The sequence below is a fragment of the Pseudophryne corroboree genome, chromosome 3 (assembly GCF_028390025.1).
Source record: "Pseudophryne corroboree isolate aPseCor3 chromosome 3, aPseCor3.hap2, whole genome shotgun sequence".
Taxonomy (NCBI): domain Eukaryota; kingdom Metazoa; phylum Chordata; class Amphibia; order Anura; family Myobatrachidae; genus Pseudophryne; species Pseudophryne corroboree.
The window spans coordinates 764,648,364-764,669,015 of NC_086446.1; the positions used below are offsets into that span (position 1 = coordinate 764,648,364).

The window sequence follows — 20,652 nt, forward strand, 5'->3', positions numbered from 1 at the left end:
TTCTTCCAGAAACAATTGGCTTCCCTCCCTGAGGTTCAGACTTTTCTGAAAGAGGTTCTGCACATCCAGCCTCCCTTTGTGCTACCTACGGCGCCCTGGGATCTTAATGTGGTGTTAAGTTCCTCCAATCGGATTGGTTCTAGCCTCTACCGGAGGTTGAGGTCAAGTTTCTCACGTGTAAGGCTGTCACTTTGTTGGCCTTAGCTTCTGCTAGACGTGTGTCGGAGTTGGGGGCTTTGTCTTGTAAGAGCCCTTACTTGATCTTCCATGAAGATAGAGCTGAGCTCCGGACACGTCCGCAGTTCCTTTTGAAGGTTGTGTCTGCATTTCATATCAACCAACCTATTGTGGTGCCAGTTGCTACTGACTCCTCAGTTTCATCAAAGTCCTTGGATGTTGTAAGGGCTCTGAAAATCTATGTGAAGAGGGCTGCTCGTCACAGAAAATCGGACTCTGTTTGTCCTGTATGATCCCAAGAAACTTGGGTGTCCTGCTTCTAAGCAGACAATCTCTCGCTGGACTAGGTTTACTATCCAGCATGCGTATTCTACGGCAGGATTGCTGTGTCCTACGTCTGTTAAGGCCCACTCTACTCATAAGGTGGGTTCTTCCTGGGCGGCTGCCCGGGGTGTCTCGGCTTTACAGCTTTGCCAAGCGGCTACTTGGTCTGGGTCGAACACGTTTGCAAAGTTCTACAAGTTTGATACCTTGGCCGCTGAGGACCTGAAGTTTGGTCAATCGGTTCTGCAGGAGCCTCCGCGCTCTCCCTCCCGCTCTGGGAGCTTTGGTACATCCCCATAGTACTAAGGTGGACCCCAGCATCCTCAAAGACGTAAGAGAAAATAGGATTTTAATTACCTACCGGTAAATCCTTTTCTCGTAGTCCGTAGAGGATGCTGGGCGCCCGCCCAGCGTTTTGTGATCCTGCAGTGGTTACTTAGTTCAGTACTGCTTAATTCTTGGTTAAGTACTGTTTTGTTACTTGGTAAGTAATATTGTTCAGCCGTTGCTGATGTTTCAAGCTAGTTAGCTTGGTTTGCCTTGTGTGTGAGCTGGTGTGAATCGCGCCACTATCTGTGTAAAATCCTTCTCTCGAAGTTGTCCGTCTCCTCGGGCACAGTTTCTAGACTAAGTCTGGTGGGAGGGGCACAGAGGGAGGAGCCAGCCCACACTCTCAAACTCTTAAAGTGCCAATGGCTCCTAGTGGACCCTTCTATACCCCATGGTACTAATGTGGACCCCAGCATCCTCTACGGACTACGAGAAAAGGATTTACCGGTAGGTAATTTAAAATTTTATTTTAAAGAAAAGTGCAGCTTTTTGACGCTTGTTAAGTTATGACACTTCTCAATAGCCATAGCAGACTGCAGTGACTGAGGTAAAAGGCGAAACAAGAAGGACCATAGGAGGAATATGGCTTCTCTGTGGTAGCACTCTTGTTAAATAGGAGGAGCCAGGAATAACGTTTTTGTTGGCAAAAAGGGGTAATGACTGCTTTATAAATGTTAATTTTAGACCACTACTTCACTTAACGTTTAAGTGTATTCTATTGCTTGTACTTAAGACGTTATTCAGTATCACATGCCAGGTACCGCCCAGTACAGGGCAAGGCTGCCTAGTATGCTAATCTCCGTCCTGCGATGCAGTTGCAAATCTTTAGATTGTAAGCTCTCCCGAGCAGGGCCCTCTTCCCTCATGTCCTTATCCTTTGTCTTACTTTAATAATCTTCAACTGAACCACATCCAGCAGTCTTCTGCCACCTGATACTTATTCCAGTGTCATCTGCTGATGTAGCTATGTGTATTTACCCTGTACTTGACCTATACTGTCATCAACTGTAAGTTGCTGTTTTCCTGTTTGATTATTTATGTACTCTGTAACCGGGCGCTGCGGAACCCTTGTGGCGCCATATAAATAAAGGATAATAATAATAATTGTGATTGCATCGCAGAATGAGAAATTAAGTTTGACCCCCTGCATACGCAACCAGGTTGCGGATGCAGGTGCAGTGCCGCCATTTTTATCGTCGCATAGGCCGCCTCCCTAAAACGGTCCGGACATGCCTGCATTGTCTGGACCACTCCCCCGTAATGCCGCGTCTATGCCTGCTGCTGTCAATCAAATTGCGATTGTGTCCTTTAGGGATACAGTCGCAACGCAGAAGTCCACGCACGCGCGCTGCTGACTTCATGTGATTTTTGCTCTTTAGCGAATTAACCTGAATGATGGCCTTAATCTGTGATTTTAGGGCCTAATGCAGACCTGATCGCGCCTCTGTGAATTTGCAGAGGTTTACGCTCAGATAATCGCCGCCCAGACAGAGTGAAATTCCGCCCTGTGCAAGTCTGTGTACGCCGTGCGAAAATCTCTACGAACGCCGGTCAGCTGCATGTCCGTTCGCAACTCACTCACCATGGAATGATTTCTCCAGTGTGTGCGTATCCCAGGACTTACTCCTACACTGCGATACACACAGGCTGATCGGGGCTGAAGCTGACGTCACACACCCGCCCTGAAAATGCTTAGGAACGCCTGCGTTTATCCTGACACTCCCAGAAAACGGCCAGTTACTACCCCAAAACGTCCGCTTCCTGTCACTCAGCCTGTGTTCATCTACCGATCAAAAAAGACGCTGGATTCTTTCACTGTTTGGCCTCGCGCCTGCTCACTACGATCCATACGTATGCGCAGTTGATCGATAATCGTCTGCCTTGCGAATTCGCACAACAGCGATCAGGTCTTAATTAGGCCCTTAGTTTGTTATGTCTCTTAATTCACCATGCATAAGTCTCATGTAACGTTCTCTTATTTTATATCCAATCCATTTTAGACTATCGCCTTTATAAGTATCTAGTGCTTCTATCTATTTTCTTATTTGGACTGATCTCTGCAATTATTTATTGTTTCTGCAGGACAGGTAAGCACATATTACTTTTAAAATCACACACATGTATACTTTTAATTTTTTGAAGATAACCTTTAAACATTTTTCAATCCTAAATCGAGAAGACTCCCCTTCCACCTCGTGCACTTACCCTGTCTGCACTCCTCCAGGGCCCCTTCTCTCTATTGTCCGCAATCTGAGGTGTTAACGAGGGGGAAGGGTGTTAGTCTGTTCCGAGTCAGACGTGGGGGTAAATTTACTAAGATGGGAGTTCTATTTAAGATGTGATGTTGCCCATAGCAACCAATCAGATTCCAGGTATTCTCATCTAGAAGGTGCTAGATAAATGAGAAGTAGAAGCTGATTGGTTGCTATGGGCAACATCTCATCTTAAATAGAACTCCCATCATAGTAAATTTACCCCATGGTCCCACTGCACACGTTTAACTCTGGAATTACTTTATAGAACTACTATATAGATGTTAGCTAAGCACTGAATTTTTAAATCAGAATCGTTCCATGAGAAATAACTTCAACGTATAATCTCTCCTACAGAACAAATCACTTTATTTACAAGCGATTTGTGCTGAATGATATCATAATCTATAATGGCAGTGTTTGCTTTAGATTTATTCATGAATAGTCTGACTGTGTTTATGACGAACCTATCTGCTTACAGCATTGTAATGGAGGCTACTGTTTTTATATTATGTGAACTGTGGAGAGGAGGGTCCAAATGTAATAGGCTGAGAGTTGCGGGTAGTGGCGAGATTCAGTGATGTAGTCTCAAAACCTACCTTCAAAAAATGTTCTGCTTTAAATCTCGAGGCCACATCATTGAATTCTTTCCGCTTTCTGCAACTCACAGGATGTTACATTCGGGCCGAGGTGAATTTAGAAAGCGCCTGTGTAAGATTCAAGTGGAGCTGTGAAACTGCTCATCTGTCCACACTCCCATGCTTCAGCAATAAGTGTTATAAATTGACATAGTGGCACAGTGGTTAGCATTGCGTGCTTCACAACAGTATGGGTTTGCTCTGAACCAGGGCACCATCTGTATGGAATTTGTCACTCCACCTAAAAAAACAGGTTGATATGCTGGACAAGAGCATATTTCTTGGGAAGTAGCTTCAAAGTATAATCTCTTCTACAGGGCAAATTATTTATTGCTGTCACTTTAAAAGCAACTATTTGTGCTGAATGATGTTGCAAAACGGGGGTACTGGCTGCTTCATAAATAGACCTCTCAGTGCAGGAGCGGTTCTTGGTGCGGGCAAGCAATACCTGCGCCCGGGGCGCTGCGGCCTGAGGGCACGGCCGCAGTCACCCCGCAGGCACCGCCGCCTACCCGCACCCCGCTCCCAGGCTGCAGCGCACGCCGTGGGCTGTGTGGGCGTCCGCTGCAGCCGGCTCCAGTGACAGACACTAGAGGGCAGTATTGACCTCTAGTGTCTGTGCGGCGCTGCTATGGGAGAGACGTCATGACGTCTCTCCCATAGAGAGGAGCCGCGGGAGGCAAGAGACGGAGCAGCGGCTGTGATCGGGAAGCAGTGGTAAGTATTGGGTTTTTTTTGTGTGTGTGTGTGTGTTTTTTCAGCGGCAGGGGGCACAGCAGTAGAGGGCACAACTCCAGGGGGCATGCAGCAGAGGGCACAAATACAGTGGGCACAGCAGCAGAGGGCACAACTCCAGGGGGCATGCATTAGAGGGCACAAATACAGGGGGCACATCGGCAGAGGGCACAACTCCAGGGGGCATGCATTAGAGGGCACAAATACAGGGGGCACAGCAGCAGAGGGCACAAATACAGGGTGCACAGCAGCAAAGGGCACAAATACAGGGTGCACAGCAGCAGAGGGCACAAATACAGGGGGCACAGCAGCAGAGGGCACAAATACAGGGGGCACAGCAGCAAAGGGCACAACTACAGGTGGCACAGCAGAGAGGGCACAACTCCAGGGGGCACAGCAGCAGAGGGCACAACTCCAGGGGGCACAGCAGCAGAGGGCACAACTCCAGGGGGCACAGCAGCAGAGGGCACAACTCCAGGGGGCACATAAGCATAGGGCACAACTCCAGGGGACACAACTACTGGGGGCAAAGCAACAGGGGGCACAGCTACTGGGGGCAAAGCAACAAGCGACGGGGCACAACTAATGGGGGCACAGCCACTGGGGGGAAATCTACTGGGGGGCACAACTACTGGGGGCAAATCTGGGGGCATAACTGTGACCACGCCTCTATTTTTGGGCGTGCGCCTCCGGCGCGCACAAACTGTTTTACCGCGCTCTGGGGGGGGGAGGGGGGGCGCGGGGCATTGTAAAGTTTTGCACTGGGCGCTACAAGGTGTAGAACCGGCCCTGCCTCTGTGTTATAACAGTTGTATAATTTAGGGGTCAGGTGGGTCGACTGAGACAATCTGTCAATAGTGGATTAATTACTATATGTATTTTAGTGCACAGCAACTCTTTATTAGTAAACCAATTTTATGATAGTGTTACTTTTCAGGCCATTGAGTCATTTAAAGTGTAAGGCCAAGTACACATTAAGACGACCCACAATCGGAAGAAAAAAGAGAAAATGGGAGACTGCGCTCACTGGTGGGGGAGGGAAATGTACGGAATTGGTGCTTCTAGACCTGGAGGTGTCCAACCTCCTACTGAATTATGAATTGGATATGGTCAGCGCACTCAGATGTGAGGATGTGTGTGAAGATTTGAAGGATGAGAGGGGGGGGGGAATATCAATTTAGTAAATGACTGTGTGTAAAATGATTAAAGAAATGAGGACTATGTTTGTACTGATTTGAGGGGATGCAGTCTCTTTACCTCCAATCATAATACCGACGGACTATATACCGACACCCATTGACCGATGGTCGATATCCCGACAAGGTCTAAATACCGACACGGACTAAATACCGACATGTGAAATACCGACAAGGTCTAAATACCGACATGTAAAATACCGACAGGTCGAAATACCGACACAAGTTTTTTATGATTTTTTTCATTAAAACCGACTTTTTCATACTTTACCGTCCCAGTGGACCTGGAGGGGGAATATAATAGTGTGCCGAGCGCAGCGAGGCACCGTGCCCGAAGCATGGCGAGCGCAGCGAGCCATGCGAGGGGACGCGGTACACTTTATATGGTGTCCATGTTGATTTATGTCGACATACACACAAAAAAACATAAAAAAAATCATGAAAAACTTGTGTCGGTATTTCGACCTGTCGGTATTTTACATGTCGGTATTTAGACCTTGTCGGTATTTCACATGTCGGTATTTAGTCCGTGTCGGTATTTAGACCTTGTCGGGATATCGACCATCGGTCAATGGGTGTCGGTATATAGTCCGTCGGTATTATGATTGGCGGGATATCATACCGATCCCGATTTGAGATCTGTTATTTATTTGTGGGTAAAAAAAAGTCTCTATCAGGTGTGTCATGCAGACCACCCTTTGTATAGTATACCCTCCTAAATGGTATACCCTGATCTGGATTGACCCCTGATGGGTGAATGTCAGGTGTTCCTGTTAGGGCACCTTTACCATAGGTGGATATGACCTATGTATTTAGTATGAGTATAATAGTTTATCAGTGTTCGTGGGGTGATGAGACTGTTGCGGCGTCCCACTAGTCCGACCCTTGTATTGCTGATGTCTATGTGCACCACTATGAGGAAGACAGGTTACGGGCTTGGTTCTTTTACTTACCGCCGGGGGTGCGTTCAGCGCGCCTGTGCCGGCTCAGCTTCCGTGCCTGTATCCTCCGGTGCTGTTGTCTACCAGTCCGTGGCGTCTCGAACACCATGCGGTGCAGCAGCCGCTGCACTCGCCTGCTTAGGGTCCCGTTCCATCATGTAGCTACACTTAGAAGAAAACCAACCAAATATACATACAACATAAATGCCACACACAGAGTAATCTCCTATATAATAGCCCAGATCTGTGACTTTGTGATTCATTTGCTAACGCTGGGCGGAGTCACAAACCTGGGCGCAGTTAGTCAAATGAGTCACAGATTTGGCCAAATCTATAGGAGACAAGGAGCAGAAGCAGATAGTATGGGCATGGCACAGGCAGGGGTGCATACCTCCCAGCTTTCTGCAGGAGCTTTCTTCAGGCAGGAGGGACACACACACACACACGGCGAAAAGGGGGCGTGGCTTCACGGGAGGGCCCCCGTTTTCGTCAGTGAGAGAGCATGCCCAGCGCTCTGTGAGCTGCTGGCATGCCCCCAGGGGCTGATTATGAGTCCGGGGGGCCCAGGGCACTTGTGACAGGGAAGCCCTATATCATTGCTGTGCCTGCTATGGGGTTGGGGGCGTGGCCTAATAGCGCCACGTGAGGCCACGCCCCTTATGCAAAATCCGGGATTTTTTTATTTTTTTTTATGGTATTTTGGCCCCTCAGCTAGGGGTAAATCCAGAGGGGGTGGTCACTCCCCCCTACACACCCGCACAGGCAGAAGAAAGCAGGGAGACTACTGCCTCCCTGCAACACCACAGACCTGCCAACACGCAGCAGCGTATACTGACTGTAGCACAATGCTGTTGCTGGCAGGACAGAGGAGCTTCAGAGCTGGGACAGAGCTACTCCAGCCGGGGGGGCCCCTTAAACTGTGGGGCCAACAGTACGTACCGCCTGCCCCCCCCCTTAATCCGTCTCTGCTGCGGGAATACCCCCTTAATCCGTACCCCCTGATGCCCCCTCTCCCTCTGTCTCCACTATTCAACGCTGCTCTGCTAAGCAGAACAGCGAGTACAGGAGCTTTTCAACTGCCCCCCCCCACCGCGGGACACTGCGACCCGCGGGTGGGACAGCGGGACAGACCCCAAAAAATGGGACTGTCACGTGAAAATCGGGACATTTGGGAGGTATAGGGGTGTGTGAGGGGGTATGCCGTACAGACAGACGGGCACCGGCTCACTGTGTACTTGACCCCCCACATCCGCATACTCAGCAGGGTCTCTCTGGCGCAGAGGAGCGTCACTTTCTGGCATACTCCACGCTTCTTAGCTGCAGTTTTGTGGGTCACCAGCTACTGTGCACTTTCCGTACTACCTCTGTTATCTCCAGCCCCGGCAACCCCACCGCTAGCTGCAGCGCTGCCGCCCGCAGTGAGGTGCGCCCAGCTCCTTCACACACTTTAGCCGGCGGGTAGCGCTGCAGAAGTCCGTGTTGCTTGCAGGCTCTGACCCCTTCCTCCCTCCAGCCGCAGCGTCTCCTGGGAGCTAACCAGTCACTCCCAGTCTCCCCTTACCACAGTGCCCAGCAGCCGCGAGGTCGGCACCACGTGCATGCTATGACCCCCTCCTCCCTCCAGCCGCAGCATCTCCTGGGGGCTAACCAGTCACTCCCAGTCTCACCTTACCACAGTGCCCGCCCGCTGCGCGAGGTCTGCGGTGTGTGACTGAGGAGAGGGGGAGGGATGTGGACGGGCAGAGGAAGCAGGACTTCAGTCTAAGAGAGTCAGCCATGCCAAGTCTCCACCAGCAGCAGATCCCAACAGGTTGGAGTGGAACAGCAGCAGCCAGCAGCAATGACTCCGGTAAGACACATCTGTCTGTCACCACTGTTTTGTCCCTAATACCAATCTCTCCCGTGCCCTGTGTTCTGGTATGTCCCTGTCACCCCTGGCCTTGACCTGCCACCCTTATCCTGGCCCTTTCACCCATATCGTAGCCCTTTCACCCTTATGCTGGCACTGTTACCCCTATCCTGGCCCTGTCACCCCTGTGCTTGCCCTGTCAACCCTATACTGGCCCTGTCACCCCTGTCCTGGTCCTGCCGCCCCTACCCTGGCCCTGTCACCCCTATCCTGTCCCTGCCATTTCTGTCCTGGCCCCGTCGCCCCTGTCCTGGCCCCGTCACTCCTGTCCTGGCCCCGTCACTCCTGTCCTGGCCCCGTAACCCCTGTTCTGACCATGTCACCCCTGTCCTGGCCCCGTCAACCCTGTTCTGACCCTGTCACCCCTGTCCTGGCCCTGTTACTGCATACCCTCCAACTACCTTTTTGGCATGTACAGTACCCGCAGCACCTCCAGACCTCTCCCCAATGCACCACACCTCCGCACCTTCCCCTCCACCACATGCGGCACTCCATCCCTCCCCCACATGCTGTACCTCCAGACCCCCTACACCACCCGCGGCTCCCACTCCTCCGCCCCTTCACCACCTCCAGCACCTCCAGGCCCCCTTCACCATTCACCCCCCTTATATGTCTCCCCCCACACCTGCCCCCCTCCACCCGCAGCATCTGCAGACACCCTCCTCTATCCGCGGTCCCCCCATCACCCACCCCTCCCCCACCAATGGAACCCCCGCACCTGCCCCTCCACCACCTGCAGCACCTCCAGACCTCCTTCCCCATCCGCCGCAACACCCGTATCTGCCCCTCCCCTACCCATGGCGCCTGTGGACCCCTACCCCACCAGCGGCACTCCCGCCCCTTCCCATCCCACAGCACCTCTGGAACCCTTCACCCATCCACAACCTGCCCCTCTCCCACCCATGGCACCCCTGCCTCTCCCCCACCTGCAGTGCCTCTGGACCCCTCCCCCATCTGCTTCCCCCACTCCTCTGCCCCTCCCCCACCCACAGCACCTCCCGACCCTTCCCCATCCGGGCCCCACCCCCACTTCCGCCCCCCCCTGCACCCGCAGCATCTACAGACACCATCCGCAGTCCCCCCCGCACCCGCTACATTCTGTACATCGTGCCCTGCAGGTGCTGTTCACGCCGTCGCAAGGGACTGCGCCTACTTCACCATTGCACGCCCTTTCATTGTGCAATATTTAACCACTAACAAAGGAATGCAGGTAATACTCTATATAATACAAATATTGAACTCCAGAAAGGCATGCAAGGGTTAAGGGGGCGTAGCCCCTTGAGACGGTGTAAAGAGCGCCCGTAGGGCGCGATGAAGCACCTAGTTCATATATAAGAAAGAATGGGTGTCTTTAATTGACACACCAATACTTTCAACCTAGGTGACACACACAAACCTTTGGTCCGTACATTACCATATCAACACAGTAAAACAGAGGTGATCTTAACCCTTTAGTTCCATGCATATCATCATGGTAAAATACACCTCGTCACAATCTTTCATCTACTGCATCCTACTACGGATATCGTAAGAAACACACAAATGTGATAAAGAAATAATTATAAATATACTCCACATATATCCATAGGTACTGATAATATTTTACCAACTCTTAACCCCTTCCAATCCTATCTGCTAATTTCTCCAAAAAAAGACAATTTTCTCCTCACCACTCTCCCTCCCATCTCTCTCTTCAATCTGATCTTATTATTCATCCTCCATTCATACTATCTATTTTCCAAAAAACAATTACTCCACATGACTTACTTTTTTGGTTTACAATACTGCTTTACATCTGTTTCCTTTTATTGATAAACCCCATCATCTCAACAATTGCATTCCCTCATTTAACCCCTCACGATACACTGCACTCACCATTAAATCATTAATCCCATTCACAACAAATGGTTAACAATCACAGACATACAGACACATATCCACGGACAACTGCTTGATTGACAGATTACTCCTCCAATGACTAAGGAGTCTGAATTCCCATGACAGCCAATTACAGACACATAGGCACAGATTGACATATCAACTGATTGACAGATGACTCCACCAATAACAGACGGAGTTGAACTCACATAGAGCCAATCAATACATACAGGGATGTTTAAAAGCATCCAAGGACTTATGGCAGGTAATCCTTGACAAAGGCATTATTGCTGAAACGCGTTGGACACTGCTGGACACTGCAACACCATTTTCTCTTACGTCCTAGAGGATGCTGGGGACTCCGTAAGGACCATGCGGTATAGACGGGCTCCGCAGGAGACTTATCACTGACCTGGTTTGGAAGTGTTGTGGACTCGGGGTCTCCTCCGGTGACCGGGAAGAGGAACCGCTACTGGGTCGCAGTAGAGACGGCCGGATGTAGGTCTTCCTCATACAGGGTTAGGACGGTAGGCAGGAGGCACGGGTGAATGCTTGAAGGTCTTCTGAAAGACAAGACTTGTAAAGGTGCTGATGAATTGGTGGAGAGTACCAAAAGCTTACTGTGAGCGATGTTGGGGTGCTGGAGGCACTGAGGTGCTAGAGGCACTGAAATGCTAGAGGTACTGAGGTGTTTGAAGGCGCTGAGGCGCTTAGAGACGTTGAGATGCTTGGAGGGACGAAGGTGCTGAGTGCTGCGGCACGGAGGTGCTGAGTGCTGAGGCACGGAGATGCTGAGGCACGGAGGTGCTGAGGCACGGTGGTGCTGAGTGCTGAGGCACGGAGGTGCTGAGGCACAGAGACACTGGAGGCACGGAGGTGCTGAGTGCTGAGGCACAGATACACTGGAGGCACGGAGGTGCTGAGGCACGTAGGTGCTGAGGCACAGAGACACTGGAGGCACAGAGGTGCTGGGGCACGGAGGTGCTGAGTGCTGGGGCACGGAGGTGCTGAGTGCTGAGGCACGGAGAAACGGGAGCTCTGGAGATCACCACAGTCTCAGCAACGATGATAGTCAGGCGCCGGAGCACTGCCCGGCGTCTGAATTTGAACTTCCCGCCAGAGCCTGATTGGTGGAGGTACCGATGACGTCACCCGCACCTCCCGTGGACGTCGAGCGCACACGCTGGCCGGACGGAGCGCTGGACGCGGGAACCGCCAGCGAGGACGGCCGCACAGAGACCCAGCGCGCCCGGAGGCGTAGGTATGGAGACCACGGCGGCGCTGTGACAGTACCCCCTCCTCTAGGAGTGGCCCCTGGACACTTTCCTGGCTTCGTAGGGTGTCTAGAATGGAATATCCGGATTAGTCGAGGAGCCGAGCCCTCAGAAACCTTTATCCAACTTCTCTCCTCAGGACAATATCCTTTCCATTCTACCAGATATTGCAGATTCTTGTGAAGGTAACGAGAGTTTAGAATAGTTTTGATCTCGAAGTCTGTTCCTGTTTCAGTCTCCACTGAGGTGGGGCTAGAGGCCTTTGAATGAAAACGATTAAGGACAAGAGGAATGAATCTTGGAGCAAACTTCATGGTGGGCACCTTCAACCGGAGATTACGTGTGGACAGCCATACCCTGTCACCAACCTTGTATTGAGGAGCGGCTCGCCGTTTCTTATCTGCAAAGAACTTGTACCGGACTGAAACCTTCTTAAGATTAGCATGAATCTTACTCCAAATTTGTCTGAAGTGTTGTAGAGTGGACGTTACAGCTGGAACCTCTTCTATCGGAAGGCTTGGTAATTCCGGAACACGTGGATGGAACCCGTAGTTGACGAAGAATTGAGATTCACCAGTGGAAGAATGAAACGAATGGTTATGGACAAACTCCGCCCAAGGTAACAACTCCACCCAGTTGTCCTGTGAAGGGGAGAGATAAAGACGAAGGAAAGTCTCTAGAACTTGAATGACTCGTTCCGTTTGTCCATTCGTTTGGGGATGATAAGCGGATGAAAACTTAAGTTTAATCTGTAGAGTCGAGCAGAGGGCTTTCCAAAACCTTGCGGTGAACTGTACCCCACGATAAGAGACTATTTCCTGTGTCAACCCATGCAACTGAAAATGTTCTTGGATGAATAGTAGAGCTAGTTTCGGAGCTGTCGGTAGACCAGTCAATGGAACGAAGTGTGCCATCTTCGAAAAACGGTCGACGATTACCCAGACGGTGTTGCAACCCTTGGAACAGGGCAAGTCAGTGATGAAGTCCATGGAAATGTGAGTCCAGGGTCTCACAGGAATAGACAAAGGACGAAGCAACCCAGCAGGAGGCAGGCGAGGAGATTTATGTTGTGTACACTGTGGACAAGAATTAACGTAATCCTGTACATCCTTCCTCATGGTGTTCCACCAATAAGAAACTTGTACATCTTCTGGGCACCGGGATGACCGGAAAACTTGGAGTTATGGGCCCACTGTAATATTCTTGGCCGGAATCTAGCTGGTACGGACATTCTTCCAGGAGGAGGAGCTGGAGTAGTTAAAGCAGCGGAGATAGAAACTGGATTTAGAATTAAACTCCGCTCAAAAGATTCATCCTCGTCTGTGGAAACTTGTGAACGGGACAGCGCATCCGCTTTAACATTGAGAGTCCTGGCCCGGTACTTGATAACAAAAGAAAATCGAGTAAAGAAAAGTGCCCATCTCACTTGGCGAGGATTCAAGCATTGTGCGGATTTGATGTACAACAAATTTTTGTGATCCGTGTAAATGGTCAACACATGTTTAGCCCCTTCTAAGAGGTATCTCCACTCTTCCAAGGCGGTTTTAATTGCCAAAAGTTCCTGGTCTCCAATAGTGTAATTTCGTTCGGCCGGAGAGAATTTACGAGAGTGGAAGCCACACGGATGTAATTTCTTATCAGAGGAGTACTGAGAGAGAACGGCCCCAACCCCGACTGAAGATGCGTAAACCTCTAGGAAGAAAGGTTAATCGAAACTTGGTTGTTGGAGAACTGGAGCGGACATGAAAGCTAACTTCAAGTGGGAAAAGGCCTCAATGGCTTCGAGGAGGCCACAAACTCGGATTAGAGCCCTTTCTTAACAAGTAAGTAATGGGTGCGACAATGGTGGAGAAACCACTAACGAATTTCCTGTAGTAATTCGCAAAGCCCAGGAATCTTTGTATTGCTTTCAAAGAGAGAGGCTGAGTCCAGTCACGAATGGCAGAGAGCTTTTCCGGATCCATGCGAAGCTCCGTCCCCGAGATGATATAACCGAGGAACGGAATTGATGTTACTTCAAAGGTACATTTGGAAAGCTTAGCATAGAGATGATTCTCTTGTAAACGGTGGAGCACTTCTTTGACTTGAGTCCTGTGTTCAACAAGATTTTTGAAAAAATCAGAATGTCGTCTAAATATACTACAACACTCTGATATAACATGTCTCGGAAGATTTCGTTGACGAATCCCTGGAAAACAGCAGGAGCATTACTAAGACCGAACGGCATCACCAGGTATTCGTAATGCCCATCCCGGGTATTGAAGGCAGTCTTCCATTCATCCCCTTCTCAGATGCGTATAAGATTATATGCTCCCCTCAAGTCGAGTTTGGAGAAAATGTGGGCGCCACGAACCCTATCAAATAACTCTGTGATTAGTGGCAAGGGGTATTTATTCTTGATAGCGATATCGTTTAAACCGCGGTAGTCGATACATGGTCTCAACCCCCCTTCCTTCTTCACGAAAAAGAAGCCTGCTCCAGCAGTGGAGGAAGAGGGGTGAATAAATGCCTTGAGCAGATTAGACTTAATATATTCTGACATAGCTTGGGTCTCGGGGAGTGACAGGGGATATGTGCGACCACGAGGTGGCGTCTTCCCTGGGACAAAGTCAGTAGGGCAGTCCCAAGGCCTATGAGGTGGTAACAGATCAGCTGCTTGTTTCGAAAACACATCCTTGTACCCTTGATACGCCTCCGGAATATGCTCTTCATCCGTCTTGGAAGAGTCACGGAGCGGACAAACAGGACTGAGACGGTAAGCGTGACAAAAGGTACTCCAAGATAGAATTTGAGAAGACTTCCAGTCAATGTAGGGATTATGAATTTTCAGCCAAGGCATTCCAAGGACCAGATCGTGATGCATTTCTGGAATCACCAAGAGTTCCAGACCTTCTTGATGTAGAGCCCAAATCTGCAGCTTAACTGGCTCCGTGCGCCACATTATGAGACCCTTGGAAATTCTAGTACTGTTGATAGCCGTCAACGAAATAGGCCGCTCGATAGGCCGTAACTTTAAATCCATGCTTTGGACACAGGAGGAAGAAACGAAGTTCCCCGCAGCTCCGGAATCCAACAAGGCTTCACAAGACTTGGAGGCTGAATCGGTGACTAAAGTTACAGGAAGCAAACAGTCCAAAATTGGAGAAGATTTTGTTGTAACCCCCAGCTTGACTCCTCCGGAACAAGCTAGGCCTGCCCGTTTCCCGGACGGGATTTACAAAACTTGAGGAAATGATCTGCGGCTCCACAGTAAAGGCAAAGTTTACCCTCACGACGACGCTGTTGTTCTTCCGGAGACCGCCGGGATCGGTTAATTTGCATGGGCTCGTCCGAGCTAGGCATAGTCACCGGTCTAGGAGTAGGATTCCGGAACCTGGAACGATCTGAACGGCTACGTTCTCTTCCACGCTCCTGCATCCGAAGATCCACCTTGACGCAAAGGGAAATCAACTCTTCTAATGGATCCGGCAGATCCCTTGTGACCAACTCATCTTTCAGCCGGTCGGAGAGACCGTTCCAGAAGGCAGCTCTCAGAGCATCATTATTCCAGCGCAATTCAGATGCAATGGTCTGGAAATGAACCACGTACTGACCCACGGAACGGGAGCCCTGACGAACACGGAGCAAGTCGGAAGAAGCAGTGGTCATCCTGCCGGGCTCGTCGAAGATTCTTTGAAAGGACGTGATGAAGTTGGTGTAGTTGGAAACCACAGGATCAGATCGTTCCCACAACGGAGACGCCCAATCCAACGCTGACACTTCAAGCAGGGAAATTATATACGCTACCTTAGAGCGATCCGTAGGAAAGTTATGAGAGAGCAGCTCGAAGTGCACCTCGCACTGATTTAAAAAAACACGGCAATTCTTTGGGTTCCCATTATAGCGGGAAGGAGTAGGAACCTGAAGACGTGACCTGGTACCGGCCGGAGGTTGGACATTACTGAAAACAGCAACTGGAGCAGTTACGGGAGCTGGAGCCGTAATTGCGGAGGCTAAGGATGCTTGGATTTGATCCAGTCGGCCGGACAGTTCCTGGAGATATTGCATCACCTGACCCTGTGTTGCCTCTTGAGACTGAACTCGGGAAGCCAAACTTTGGATGGCGCTCAACTCTGTGTTCCGATTCCCCGGGTCCATGAGGCCTGAGTATACTATCACTGACCTGGTTTGGAAGTGTTGTGGACTCGGGGTCTCCCCCGGTGACCGGGAAGAGGAACCGCTACTGGGTCGCAGTAGAGATGGCCGGATGTAGGTCTTCATCATACAGGGTTAGGACGGTAGGCAGGAGGCACGGGTGAATGCTTGAAGGTCTCCTGAAAGACAAGACTTGTAAAGGTGCTGATGAATTGATGGAGAGTACCAAAAGCTTACTGTGAGCGATGTTGGGGTGCTGGAGGCACTTAGGCGCTAGAGGCACTGAGGTGTTTGAAGGTGCTGAGGCGCTTAGAGACGTTGAGATGCTTGGAGGCACGAAGGTGCTGAGTGCTGCGGCATGGAGGTGCTGCGGCATGGAGGTGCTGAGGCACGGAGGTGCTGAGTGCTGAGACACGGAGATGCTGAGGCACGGAGGTGCTGAGTGCTGAGGCACGGAGGTGCTGGGGCACGGAGGTGCTGAGGCACAGAGACACTGGAGGCATGGAGGTGCTGAGGCACGTAGGTGCTGAGTGCTGAGGCACGGAGGTGCTGAGGCACAGAGACACCAGAGGTGCTGAGGCACGGAGGTGCTGAGTGCTGGGGCACGGAGGTGCTGAGTGCTGAGGCACGGAGAAACGGGAGCTCTAGAGATCACCACCACAGTCGCAGCAACGATGATACTCAGGCGCCGGAGCACTGCCCGGCATCTGAATTTGAACTTCCCGCCAGAGCCTGATTGGTGGAGGTACCGATGACGTCACCCGCACCTCCCGTGGACGTCGAGCGCACACGCTGGCCAGACGGAGTGCTGGACGCCGGGAACCGCCAGCGAGGACGGCCGCACGGAGACCCAGCCCGGAGGGGTAAGTATGGAGACCGCGGCGGCGCTGTGACAAGACATGGGCACTCTAAAGAACTTTAGATGGGTGTGCACTGGCTCCTCCCTCTATGCCCCTCCTCCAGACCTCAGTTAGATCCTGTGCCCAGAGAAGACTGGGTGCACTGCAGGGGAGCTCTGCTGAGTTTCTCTGAAAAAAGACTTTTTGTTAGGTTTTTTTATTTTCAGGGAGCACTGCTGGCAACAGGCTCCCTGCATCATGGGACTGAGGAGAGAGAAGCAGACCTACTTAAATGATAGGCTCTGCTTCTTAGACTACTGGACACCATTAGCTCCAGAGGGTCGGCACGCAGGTCTCACCCTCGCCGTTCATCCCGGAGCCGCGCCGCCGTCCTCCTCACAGAGCCGGAAGATAGAAGCTGGGTGAGTATGAGAAGATAGAAGACTTCAAAGGCTGGAACCTCAGTCAAAAAGAGCGATAAGCAATTACAGCATTGAGCAGAGATGAATCTATCGTCATAAAACCCTGTGATAAGGGTAGGGGTGTTGCCATTCTTAATTTGTCTGACTACACTCAAGAAATCATGAGACAATTATCCGACACAACTACATATCAAAAATTAAAAACTGACTCATCTATACAAATCAAGAACAACTTTGAGAAACTTCTCAACAAACATCTAGAATCTGGAGGTATATCCAAGGGTGAATTTGAATATCTGACTATAGAGAATCCTGTCACACCCACAAGTTATGTTCTACCGAAAGTACACAAGAGTCTGACCACACTCCCCGGTCGACCCATAATTACCGGTACGGGCAGCTTAACATCCAATCTATCAGCAATGGTAGATCGACTATTACAACACTCTGTTATTCAAACCCCTTCCTTCATCAAAGACACCAGAGATGCCATTAGGAGGATACAAAAGATCAATTGGAAAGAAAACACCTTTTTGGTAACAGCTGATGTCTGCTCACTTTACACCATTATCAAGCATGAGGACGGCCTTAAAGCAATCAAGTGGTTCCTTGACCAAACCCAATACACGGAAGGAAGAAAGAGCTTCATTGTAGAAGCCATCAATTTTTTTCTTATGAACAACTTCTTCTTTAATGGGCACCGCCATGGGCACCTGATTTGCCCTAAGTTACGCCAATCTTTTTATGGCATATTGGGAATCCACCACCATTTATCCAGGCGTAACTTGGGGTGAACAACTTAACGATTGGGGCCGATATATTGATGATGTAATCTTCACCTGGACGGGAGAAAGAGAAGAACTAGAGTCCTTTTGCACCTCTTTGAACAACAATAACATCAATTTATCATTCACCTTTTCCATCAGTCAATGTGAAATCAACTTCTTGGACCTTCAAATATATATCAAAACTGGATCAGTCCACACAAGAACATATCACAAACCCACTGATACACAGAATTACACTGCAATAAACAGTGAACATCACATCAACTGGTTAAAAGAGATCCCTAAGGGACAATTCATAAGAACAAGAAGAAATTGCAGTGAACTTCCGATATGTGAATCTCAAATACAGGATCTCAAGAAGTTGTTCTTGGAGAAGGGATACAAATCTAAAGATATCGAGCAATCAGTACAACAAACGCTGTTAATGGAAAGATCGACACTAATAGAAGAGAGAACAAAGCTCCCTAATGCCGCCAAAGAGACACAGTTGGCATTTTTTTCCAGTTTTGATTCAGACCATAAACTTTTTGAACAAGTCATAAAAAACATTGGCATATACTGCAAGGCGACCCCATCTTGAAGAAAATTATTCCGTCACCAAAATTCATCTATCGCAAGGCCCCAAACCTAAGAAATCTATTGAGAAGTGCGTTACCATTTAGAACATCCAACCCCATAAGGACATCTGGTTTCCACCGATGTGGGATGTGCATTGGGTGCAGAATCTGAAAAATTCAAATTTACCGAAGTCGCAGTCAATGGTATCAAGATGAAAATCCGCGACTTCATCACTTGTAACACCACCAATGTAGTTTATATTATTACATGCAAATGTGGGAAAACTTATGTCGGTTGGACGTCGAGATCATTAAAAACTAGAATAGGGGAACATCTTCCGAACATTAAAAAAGGTCTAACAACTCACCACCACAGAACATTTCAGAACCGAACATCAATGTTCCACAAACTCTATTTCCGACTTCATAGGCCTGCGCCACATTAAAGCAACGTGAAAGAATCGCAATCTGGAGACAAATCTTGCGAAAGCCGAAATGAAAACCATTTATAACTTACAAACTCTTTTTCCTATGGGTCTCAATAGAGATTTTGAAATTAAATGGTTCTTTTGACAATTCTTTAGCATATTCTTTAAAAAACATTTTTTAAATACTCTTAAAAATTCTAAAAAAATGTTTTTGTTATTTATTTGTTTATTATTTACTCATTATTTTTATTCACTTATTTTACATGTACCGGTACTATGGACCACGTTAAGAACAACATACCTTGATGAACACTTATAATAAGCTTTTCTGGAATTATGAAGTATTGTGGACACATGAAATAACAGGATCTGTTTTCACCATCCATTTCCGGTCAATGGAATGCACCCCACTTCCGATAACGTCACTTCTGGTTTCGGATGAAGCAAGACTACTTCCAGTCGGCGGGTGAAACGCACATGAATGTCACTTCCGGTTCCGGTAATGCACAGGGAACGTCACTTCCGGTTCCGGTAATCAGCAGACAGGAAGTGCTCTTCAAGAGGCCAATTCATCAATGGCACCCCTTATATAAAGACAGAATGTTAGCACTGGAGACATATTACCTTGAAAAAGGGACTTTGACGTCCCGAAACGCGTTGGTATCTGCCTACCAGTGCCCCGGACTACCAAGAACTGTTTTGAACTCGGTTCATTCCACAGGGAATTCTCACCTTCCGGAGCCTTATGCAGGGTATCTTTCCCAGGTATACCTTGCATATTACACCTGCGGCTCAGGCCACCATCTTGGTAGGATTCCCTATGTTATTCACTCTTGTTCAATTTAAGTGTCATGTTTTAAAAAAGTGTCTGTTTAAATTTAAACCTTAGCTTGTTTTTACTACACTTGACACATGCCTTATTTTTAATTTAATTGTACGCGTTATTTGAACAGGCTTGGGAAACTCCAGACAAGAAACTGCAGATTCCCAAGATAATTCTTAGGGCATATCCTTTCCCGGCACAGGACAGGGTACGGTGGGAATCCTCGCCAGGGTGGACAAGGCTTTAACGCGCTTGTCCAAAAAGGTGGCGCTACCGTCTCCAGACACGGCAACCCTCAAGGATCCTGCTGATCGCAGACAGGAAACTATCTTAAAATCAATTTATACACGTACGGGTGCCTTGCTCAGACCGGCAATAGCGTCAGCTTGGGTTTGTAGCGCTGTAGCAGCTTGGGCAGATACCTTGTCAGCTGACATTGATACCCTAGATAGGGATATCATTTTATTGACCTTAGGTCACATTAAAGACGCAGTCTTATACATGAGAGATGCTTCGAGAGACGTTGGGCTGCTAGGTTCAAGAGCCAACGCCATGGCGATTTCTGCTAGCTGTGCCCTGTGGACCCGCCAATGGACGGGTGATGCCGACTCAAAGAGGCATATGGAAGTTTTGCCTTACAAGGGTGAGGTTTTATTTGGGGAAGGTCTCGCGGGTAAATCAACTTTTTTACCTTATGTTCCCCCACAGCAAAAGAAAACACCACAATATCAGATGCAGTCCTTTCGGTCGCATAAGTCCAGAAGAGGTCGGGGCTCTTCCTTCCTCGCCAGAGGTAAGGGTAGAGGGAGAAGAATGCCTGCTACGGCTAGTTCCCAGGAGCAGAAGTCCTCCCCGGCTTCTACTAAATCCACCGCATGACGCTGGGGCTCCACTAAGGGAGTCCGCACCGGTGGGAGCACGTCTTCGACTTTTCAGCCACGTCTGGGTTCAGTCAGACGTGGATCCTTGGGCAATGGAAATTGTATCCCAAGGCTACAAGCTGGAAT

At 49.4% G+C, this 20,652-nt stretch overlaps 1 protein-coding gene across 2 annotated transcripts in view; it reads left to right on the forward strand.

Moving 5' to 3' along the window:
• LOC135056806 (C-type lectin domain family 2 member D-like) overlaps positions 1-20,652 on the forward strand; it is a 270,630-nt gene that overhangs the window by 96,311 nt on the left and 153,667 nt on the right. The window contains exon 4 of one of the 2 annotated variants that reach the window (XM_063962409.1): positions 2,832-2,918. The exons of the other annotated variant lie outside the window; for it this stretch is intronic. Coding sequence (XP_063818479.1) covers positions 2,832-2,918 — 87 coding nt within the window. The remainder of the gene's footprint in view (positions 1-2,831; positions 2,919-20,652) is intronic. 2 annotated transcript variants of the gene reach the window in all.